Below are 9,964 nucleotides of genomic sequence, written 5' to 3'. Positions count from 1 at the left end.
TGCGGGGCCCAACTGAGCTCCCGCCGCGCTCCTCCTCCTCCTTCCCGCGCGGCTCGGCGTCCCGGGGAAAGCCGCAGGAGGGCAGATTGGCGGGTGCCGCCGCCGGAAGCAACTTGGGGCGGATAAAGCCTCTGTGCTCTCGGCCCTCTGGTCCAGGCGCAGGGCTGGGTTCCTCTCTAGAGCCAGGACTGGGAGATTTCTTCCGACATCTCAGGGTCGCTTTGGGCCTCGTGCTATTTATTTGTGCCAACATCCTTTTAAATTGGTTATTTTCTCTATTCCTCCGTTGATTCTTCCTCATTTTAAACTTACTGGCATGGTTTTTTTTTTTCCCCTCCCCTCCAGATTATATAAACGTTGCACACACACACACACACACACACGTCTTCGGTATCGATCACTGCGTTGACACCACTTCCACTCTGTCTCCCCAGATCAGCGCTTCCAGCGAACCCATTTGCACGAGGACTCGGCCCTTTCTTTTCCTGGCGAGGCTTTTGAACCTTGTCGCCAAGCCAGTACCTCAGAGAGAAGGAAGTGCAGTGGGACGCGCGGCATGCATGGCGCCTGCCCCCAGTTAGACGCTCTTCAGATAATCTGCAACCAAGCTCGCTGATAAAATATTTAGTAAAGACCTCGTAAACATCACTGCAAATACATTAAAGCACTTCAGCCCGACAGCTTATGATTATTTCAAAACTTAAAAAGGTGATCATGGATTGTCACTGTTTCTGTGCTCAAGCAAGAAACCGAACCTTCCCGAGGTGGGTGGATGGGTGGGTGAGTTGCAGCTTTTCGCCCCCACTTCTCCCCCCTCCCGCTCACTTTCATCGCTGTGGCTCTCAGCAGCAGTGATTTATTTATTTATGTATGTAGTTAAAAAGGTGTGCGTGGTGGGGGGGGGGGGAGGCGGTTCGCCGAGGACACGCAGGACCTGCTCACAAAGGACTGGCTCAGGTGTTATGTGCTTCTGTATTAACTGGAAAAGACAGACTCTGGAACTTTTACAGGGCGAGAAGAGGCCACCGGCTCGCGCTTTGTATACTTTGCACTTGAAATCGTTACATTCAACTGAATATTTGGCTCATTCAGATCCGAAAAGTCTCCTAGCATCATCGAATTCCCTCCTCCGCCCCTCGGCTGGAGAGGAGGGAGGTGGGGGGAAGGTAGGGAAATGTTTAGTAAATTGCACATCTTTGAATCTTCCTAAAGCAGTGGTCACAAAGCTTAAAGGTGACACAACAGTGCTCACGTAAAGCCAACACACATTCCCCACCCCCCAAGCCAACAATAAAATCATCCCCTTCAATTTGCCATGATCGTCGCGACCAGGAGCCAGGTGATTATCCTAATTAATGTCTATCTAATTAAATTACTGTCAGCAGTTAACCAATGGCAGGAGCCGTTTCATCGGCTGCACAAGCAGCAAGATCAAAAGTGAGCCTTTTCTGATTGCTGCATAGTGTCAATTGGCCAATCTCTTCTCCCAGGGAAAAAAAAAAAGTAAATCAAACCTTTGAGAAGCATTTGCTGGTTGAAGTGCTTTCTGTCTAGTGAGGGGGTCTGTGGATTTCTAGTTTATGATAAATAGGACTTTAAAAACCAGGGACAGGAGGGCGAGTGTTCAGGTTCTAGAGCTATGCAGCTGGAGCACTGCCTTTCTCCTTCTATCATGCTCTCCAAGAAATTTCTCAATGTGAGCAGCAGCTACCCACATTCAGGCGGATCTGAGCTTGTCTTGCACGATCATCCCATTATCTCGACCACTGACAACCTGGAGAGAAGTTCACCTTTGAAAAAAATTACCAGGGGGATGACGAATCAGTCAGATACAGACAATTTTCCTGACTCCAAGGACTCACCAGGGGACGTCCAGAGAAGTAAACTCTCTCCTGTCTTGGACGGGGTCTCTGAGCTTCGTCACAGTTTCGATGGCTCTGCTGCAGATCGCTACCTCCTCTCTCAGTCCAGCCAGCCACAGTCTGCGGCCACTGCTCCCAGTGCCATGTTCCCGTACCCCGGCCAGCACGGACCGGCGCACCCCGCCTTCTCCATCGGCAGTCCCAGCCGCTACATGGCCCACCACCCGGTCATCACCAACGGAGCCTACAACAGCCTCCTGTCCAACTCCTCACCGCAGGGCTACCCCGCGGCCGGCTACCCCTACCCACAGCAGTACAGCCACTCCTACCAAGGAGCCCCGTTCTACCAGTTCTCTTCCACGCAGCCCGGACTGGTACCCGGCAAAGCGCAGGTGTACCTGTGCAACAGGCCCCTCTGGCTGAAATTTCACCGCCACCAAACGGAGATGATCATCACCAAACAGGGAAGGTAATGCTACATTCTTGGCAGTCGCTGCTCCAGGCACGGCCCGGGGGCAAGAGCGCTGGGTTGTGACTAACCCCGGTAGCGATGTTTGGGGTCGGGAGCGGAGTGGAAGGCGCTCTGGTGCGCCCTGGAGTTGGCTGGTTTTGGAAAAAGGGGAAAGTGGAAGGTATAACCGCCGCGGTGATGTTGGTAAGGGTGTTCCCGCTCTAGAAAGGTGGTCAGAGAACCAGTCAGGGGCCGGAGAAAGGCGAAAGAGAGGGAGAGTCCCCGCCTGCGGCTGGGAAATTGTAGGGACGCATCAAAGCCCGGAACCAAGGGCAGGTGGAGGTGCGGGTCGCCAACCTCACTCTCCACCTGGGCAGTGACACCTGCCGACTCCCCACTCCACAGCTCACCCGCCGGTCTCCCCGACTTCAGCTTCACTTCTTTTCCTCCCCCACCACCCCTTCTCTAACCCAGCAAACATTCGCTCATCGACGCTGGAAGAACAAGTTTTGCTTTGCTATCTGGCGCCGCGCTTCTTGCATTTAATCTTTAACATTTATGTGTTTTTTTTTTTCTCTTGTTTTCTCTCTCCCCCCCCCCCCTTTAATTTAAATAGGCGCATGTTTCCTTTTTTAAGTTTTAACATTTCTGGTCTCGATCCCACGGCTCATTACAATATTTTTGTGGATGTGATTTTGGCGGATCCCAATCACTGGAGGTTTCAAGGAGGCAAATGGGTTCCTTGCGGCAAAGCGGACACCAATGTGCAAGGCAAGTCCTTCCAATTAACACATTTTCCTGACACTTATTTAGGTGAGAATGATTAATTAAAGCCTTTGTGGACTGGCTCGAGAGACTTTTAAAACGATCGGCCAATGACTTCTAAAAGGAAACGAGGGGGATAGGGGGACAGACTGAGCAGCGAGAAGGGGGAGGATTATGCAAAAGCTATTTTAATCATCTCCAGTTAATAGGAAGAAAGCGAGGCCTAAAAAACCCCCAGCTAATGGGCCTCACTGTGGAGTAAGGTGTGTGTGTGTGTGTGTGTGTGTGTGTGTGTGTGTGTGTCCTACGCGGTGAGGAGTTGGGACTGGGCAGTGCCCGGGGCATATGTAAACAACGTATTTCTTTCTCTAGGAAATCGGGTCTATATGCATCCGGATTCCCCCAACACGGGGGCTCACTGGATGCGCCAAGAAATCTCTTTTGGAAAATTAAAACTTACAAACAACAAAGGAGCTTCAAACAACAATGGGCAGGTCAGTGGCTCAAGCGCTCCTTCCCCCCACCCCACCCTCTCCCTTCTCTCTCTCTCTCACACACACACGTACGTCCCTCGCTAACATCCAGTCCGTTAGTTTAAATCAGCATGAGAAACTGGACATATGTTTCTTTGCTACATTAAAAAGACTTTTTAAAAATTCTATTTCCACCCTCCTATAAAGTTGTTCTTGCCCCCCGCCCAATTCCCGAGTGCCCGACCTTCCCAAGTACTGTACAAATACTTGATTGATTGATTTCGAAAAGGAAACCCACAGGATCTGGGGTTGTAAAAATCTTTGTTCCTCCTAAAAGGAGGGCTAGGCGGATCGGGAGGCCCTGACGACCAGGCAGTCGGGTTCGGTTTTCCTCCGGTGCTCCGGTGATCCTTGCTCCCGGAGGAACCAGGGCTGGTCTTGCCCCCGCTAGCCAGTCACCTGCCCGGCGAGTCCCACGGTCAGTTAGCCGGGGCGGCGGGCTCCAGCCAGCCCCTGCACGGCCCGCGGCCCCAGCCCAGCGCGCATCGACCGCGCTAACGCGCCGCCCCGCGCTCCCCTTTCTCTCCGCCGGACAGATGGTGGTTTTACAATCCTTGCACAAGTACCAGCCCCGCCTGCATGTGGTGGAAGTGAACGAGGACGGCACGGAGGACACCAGCCAGCCTGGCCGCGTGCAGACATTCACTTTCCCCGAGACACAGTTCATCGCCGTCACCGCCTACCAGAACACCGATGTAAGGAGGCCTGGGGGCTGGGCGCGCGGCGGGCGGCTCCGGCTTCTCCCGGCACCTGCCCGCAGTCCCCGCCATCCCCGGCTCGGGCACTAACATCAGCAACAGCTGGCTCTGCTGCGCCCAAAGGGCGGAGGGCTAGGGGCCTGCTGGGCACCTTGCCTGAACACCTTGCCGGTGGGGAAAGGCTTCCTATTCGTCTCCATCGCGGGTCACACGGGCCACCGTTGAGGGGCCCAGGATTTGTAGGGCCTTTTCTTTTGGGAATTTTAATTTAGTTCTCAAACTAGAACAGATTTAAATCTGCTTTCTCCCTCTCCTCTCTTTCGCTCTCTCTCTCTCTTTTTTTTTTTTTTTTGAGTCCTTCTTCCATTTAGAAAACAAGCAGATTTCCCCCTGCATTTTATTATTGGCAAGCTTTGGCATTATCTAAAAATTAATTAATTAATTAATTAATTAAAGTCTCAGAACTGATGGCTGAAATAAACAAACATCACTTTTTGGGTGATCAAAAGAACAGACACATTCACATATCTAAAAAGTACAATAAATCAAATTACCGGAAGCTGTGGAGCGAGTTTTTTTTAGCACTTGAACCTCTTCAGCATTTGCAAGTTCGCCAAAACTTATTTTACTTCTGTTGATTTGACTACTAGGAGTGACGGTGGATTTTTTTTAAAAAAACTTAAATGAAAGAATCGGAAATGAAAATATGCATTTATTTTAAATTAAAGCTGATTTTAAGATGCAGTTATGGGTTCTTGAGGCTGTGAATCAGAAGTGACCAACTTTTAAAAATTTGGTGAAACACTTAAAATAGGCAACATTTGGTGATGAATTCAAGTGCCCCTTAAAGATTTCTGCCTTTTTGTAACAAGCATTTTTAAAATGTGCATTTTAACTGACTTAGAACACGTGGGAGAGCTAATTGAAAGCAATCCTTTAGGGTTAGGCATCATTAATTTAAACATGTTTCTCATAACTTTCATGATACTCTTTTTTTCCCTTTCTATTCATTCCCTCAAATTTTTCAGGTAGGGAAACCTTGCTACTTAATGAAATTGTGGGCCATAGGCCCCTGTAAAAAGTGGTGTCATATTCGTAAACACCTAATCCACCTACAAAGAAGGTGAGACCGTATTAATCTTTTTTTTTTTTTTTTGTCTTTTCTAGATTACACAATTGAAAATAGATCACAACCCCTTTGCAAAAGGATTTCGGGATAATTATGACACGTAAGTAATTTTGCACCTTCCTTCTCAAATAGTTGTGGAACTGGGCTTTAGGTCAAAGGTGGATTGTTGTGTACAAGGCTTTTGGAAGCTCGAGTGTGTGAAGACAAGGCTGTTTCCAAGGTTTTCCCTTGCCCTTTTATGGGCTCCCCTTCTTTCTGGTGACTTTCTGGCTTGGTGCTTTTGTGGTTTTGGTCAAAGATTTCCTTCACTTATTTTTATCTTTCTTATGAATTACAAAGTTGTTGGCGGGCCTCTGGGGCGGGCTGGCTGGGGAAGCTGCCCTGGCTCCTGGGTGTGGGAGCTGTATGTGGTGCTGCAGATGCTCAGCTCAGATTGTCTGTGTCTGAAACCGCCCGATTCTGCCGGAAAGTGCATGTGGCTCTGGCAGTTGTTACATTCTCCTTGGCATATGTGACTTTTATTTACCCATTTCCAAGTTTTGTGTAATAGCTTTTCCTGTGCAAGTTTACTATGGACTGAAAAAAAATGTGCACCCACCGTAGGCAAGGTCATGAGCAGAGCCACTGTTACAGTTATTTCGGGCTTTGGGAAGGACCCAGGTGTTGTTGCTGTGTATTATTTATAAGCTTCAAAAGAAAAATATTTCCTTTTATCTTTTGCATCTAGGCGTGTTTTAATTAAATGTGTTGGTACCCTTTTCTCCGGGCCTCCCTTACTTACCTCCGTGTCTTTTCTATCAAAATGATGTTCTCTGGGGGCAACAAGAGATATAAACTTAGTGCTTTCTGGGCTTGTTCTAGCATTCTTGCTCAGAGTTCAGATATAGTGCCCAAGAGTTCAGATAGTGTTATATAGCAAAATCTAAATCTGGATTGTCGGGATTCCCCCCCCCTTTTATTCTGACCATAAAAAGGAAGACTACATAAATTTTAATTTTATGGCTTGCATTAAGTGCCTGGGATAGAGCTACAAAGTTGAAGTTGTCTTTGACCAGAAATAGATTAATTTTATGGAGAAGTAGACAAGTGGCTGCTTCTTCTATTCCATCTCCAGGTAGATAACAAAGTTTCCTCCTGATATTTTTTATAACAAATTGAAAAGAGAGTCATTGATATTTCTGCCCATAACTGTCATGTGCCTCCCTTAAAAGTAGTTTTGAGGAAGCAAGGCTCATCAAGATGATACCCCAGAATAAAAACTCAGCTTTTCTAGTCCTCACAATCTAAAAATGTGGACCCGGCACTGTGGAAAGTGTGTGGCCCAGGAGACCAGAGAGACTGGTCTCTGTACTAGGGGGTCTTGTAGGTTTTGAGCTTTTAATTCTGTTGCGAACATCTGTTCCAAAGCATTTTATTTTGCACAAATCAATTCGGTAATCCCAAGTGGGTTGGGACCTGGATGGGCATCTAAACTGTATCTTTTGCAGGCTGCTTTTTTCTTTTTAAACTATTGTGGTGGCAAACAGAGAAGATATTTGCACCTTGCTGGTTATGTTCCCTTCCTGCCTCCCTCTACTTATTTGAAACTGGAATTAAATTTCAGGAGGGAGATTTTGTGTGGTAAGCAGAATGGACCTGGGCAGCAGCATCACCCTCACCCGACCTCCTCTGGCTGACTCCTGTAGGAAAAGCCACTTCTTTTTGATTCTTAAACTGTATATTTTCCATAAAAGCTTCTTTATCTATACAAATGGAGACCTTAGTTATTAGGGGACAGGGGAGAGCAAAATGGCTTATGCCACCCACCCTATCCCCTTTTATGTTGATATTTTGGGCATGGCTCACTTTTGGAGAAACAGGGTGAGCAATAAGAGTTCAGGGGGACTAGAAGGTTGCTTGGCCATTCCCCAGGGAATCTCCTCCCCAAAGGATTAAGGTCTGACAAGACTGAGGCTCTCTCTCAAAACACTGTGTTGATTAAAGATTAAAACATTCATGTGTGAGCTAAATAAAAAGGGAGGCATGTGTCTATGTGTAGAAGAAAACACTTCTACCAATCTTGATCCAATCTCTGGTTCTCTCTCAATTCTAATGGGATTTTCTAGGCCCAGGGCCTCGAGTTAATCATTATTTCACCTAAGGTGATTCCCAGTAACACAATTGCCGTCTGTGGGCAAGTTATTTAACTTCCCCTTGCCTCAGTTTTCTCATCTGTAAGGTGGGATAATAATGCTACATAACTGGGAGGATTGTTGTGATGGTTAACTGAATTACTATCTGTACAGTCCTAGACAACAGTGCCTGGCACATAGTCAAGTTGTATAAGGGTCAGCTTGGAGGAGGTTGATAATCACTATAAGAGTTTGCCCCAAAGGTAGTTTCTGGTGTTTTTTTTGTTTTGCTTTTTTTTTTTTTTTTAAATTTTTTAAATTTTTATTTTATTATTATTATTATTTACCAGTAACGGTTCAAAAGCTTGGAAAAAGAGTAGAGAACCCTTTTTCTTGGAGCATCTGGCTGGCTCAGTCAGAGCATGCGACTCTTGATCTTGGGGTCCACTCGATCTCCGGTGGTCAGTTCAAGCCCCGCGTTGGGCATGGAGCTTACTTTACAAAAACAAAACAAAACAAAACAAAAACCCCTCTTCTTTGTAAAAGAATTTTATTGATTGATGACTTTGTTTCCAAGTAGTAATTCTTATTATTGGTAGAGGTGGGGGTTAAAGGATCACACGGGGGAAACAATGGACAGTAAGTACTGTGGAGGCTTCCAGCAGCAGTGCTCAAGTCTTAGAAGCCTGGGGAAGGCCAGTCTTTTTTGATTACTACCTGGATAGCCTGCGTGTGTATCAGATGGAAGAAAGTGTTCTTCAAAGAGTGAAGAAATGGGTATCTTGTTTAGAAATTTTGCTCAGAAACTCTCACTGCACAGAAAAGGCCCACTGGGCAAGTAACACCTTAGTCCCTGGGCAAATCTGCCCTGATGTTTCTGCAGACCTTGGAGAAGTGGGATGAGAATCCCTGCTGCGCTCCGCTCTCTGATCCCCTGTACAGCTGGCGAGAGAGAGCGAGGGGACAGGGAAGCCTTCCTCTTGATCTGTGTTTTGCCTAGGTCCCTGAACGACAAACCGACCTCTTTACAATTTCACGATTTATTTTATCTTGGGAGGACGCAAGTCCGTGACCTTTTGTCCGTCTCCGCCCTGGACCGCAAGTTACAGACGGAGAGTGTGGGGGTGGGCGAAAAGTGGAGGTGGCCTTCCCTTTGCCTCCCGAGGGGACCTCTCTGCCACCCCTCGGTTCTCTCTCTCTCTCCTTCCCTCGCAGGATCTACACTGGCTGCGACATGGACCGCCTGACCCCCTCGCCCAACGATTCCCCGCGCTCGCAGATCGTGCCCGGGGCCCGTTACGCTATGGCCGGCTCTTTCCTGCAGGACCAGTTCGTGAGCAACTACGCCAAGGCCCGCTTCCACCCGGGTGCGGGCGCGGGCCCCGGGCCGGGCACGGACCGCAGCGTGCCCCACACCAACGGGCTGCTGTCGCCGCAGCAGGCCGAGGACCCGGGCGCGCCGTCGCCGCAGCGCTGGTTCGTGACACCGGCCAACAACCGGCTGGACTTCGCCGCCTCGGCCTACGACACAGCCACGGACTTCGCGGGCAACGCGGCCACGCTGCTCTCCTACGCGGCGGCGGGCGTGAAGGCGCTGCCGCTGCAGGCGGCGGGCTGCACCGGCCGCCCGCTCGGCTACTACGCCGACCCGTCGGGCTGGGGCGCGCGCAGCCCCCCGCAGTACTGCGGCGCCAAGTCGGGCTCGGTGCTGCCCTGCTGGCCCAACAGCGCCGCGGCCGCCGCGCGCATGGCGGGCGCCAACCCCTATTTGGGCGAGGAGGCCGAGGGCCTGGCCGCCGAGCGCTCGCCGCTGCCGCCCGGCGCCGCCGAGGACGCCAAGCCCAAGGACCTGTCCGACTCCAGCTGGATCGAGACACCCTCCTCCATCAAGTCCATCGACTCGAGCGACTCGGGGATTTACGAGCAGGCCAAGCGGAGGCGGATCTCGCCCGCCGACACGCCGGTGTCCGAGAGCTCGTCGCCGCTCAAGAGCGAGGTGCTGGCCCAGCGGGACTGCGAGAAGAACTGCGCCAAGGACATAGGCGGCTACTACGGCTTCTACTCGCACAGCTAGGCCGGCCCTGCCCGCGCGGCCCGCGCCCCGCCGCCGCCCGGCCCCCCAGCCAGCCCCTCGCAGCTCGCCCCAGCTCTTCCTCCCCACGGCCCACCTCGCGCACCCCCTCCTGTTATTTGGCCCTCGAATACCGTCTGCAACGAATAAGCGCAGGTCTCCGAGTGCGATTTTAACCTTTTTTTGCACAGCAGTTTCTGCAGTTAGCACACCGACCTTCAACTTTGCTGTAAACCTTTTGGTTTTCCTCCTTACTCTCCTTCTGTGAAGTTACACTCCTAACAAGCCTCCTCCCTCTCGTCTTTTTCTCACCCTCTCCTTCTCTTTCTTGTAATGAAACTCTT

The 9,964-nt window shown here is 50.0% G+C and overlaps 1 protein-coding gene across 1 annotated transcript; it reads left to right on the top strand.

Annotated features, from left to right (window-relative positions):
* The first annotated feature begins 1,492 nt into the window (after positions 1 to 1,492).
* Positions 1,493 to 9,623, top strand: TBR1 (T-box brain transcription factor 1). Its single transcript, XM_035006644.1, has 6 exons — positions 1,493 to 2,331; positions 2,930 to 3,084; positions 3,451 to 3,572; positions 4,148 to 4,306; positions 5,477 to 5,538; positions 8,765 to 9,623. The coding sequence occupies exons 1-6, from the start codon at positions 1,640 to 1,642 to the stop codon at positions 9,621 to 9,623; spliced, it is 2,049 nt and encodes a 682-aa protein (XP_034862535.1). The 5' UTR covers positions 1,493 to 1,639.
* The last annotated feature ends 341 nt before the right edge of the window (positions 9,624 to 9,964 follow it).

The sequence above is a fragment of the Mirounga leonina genome, unplaced genomic scaffold (genome assembly GCF_011800145.1).
Source record: "Mirounga leonina isolate KUSES-001 unplaced genomic scaffold, KU_Mleo_1.0 Mir_151, whole genome shotgun sequence".
Classification (NCBI taxonomy): domain Eukaryota; kingdom Metazoa; phylum Chordata; class Mammalia; order Carnivora; family Phocidae; genus Mirounga; species Mirounga leonina.
Note: the sequence above shows the minus strand (reverse complement) of the source record. Positions and strands in the feature narration are given on the sequence as shown.

Coding starts and splice junctions, on each gene's coding strand:
- TBR1 (XM_035006644.1), top strand. CDS start 1,640: ATGCAGCTGGAGCACTGCCTTTCTCCTTCTATCATGCTCTCCAAGAAA. Junction 3,085..3,450: donor AGCGGACACCAATGTGCAAG/GCAAGTCCTTCC, acceptor TTCTTTCTCTAG/GAAATCGGGTCTATATGCAT. Junction 5,539..8,764: donor TTTCGGGATAATTATGACAC/GTAAGTAATTTT, acceptor CTTCCCTCGCAG/GATCTACACTGGCTGCGACA.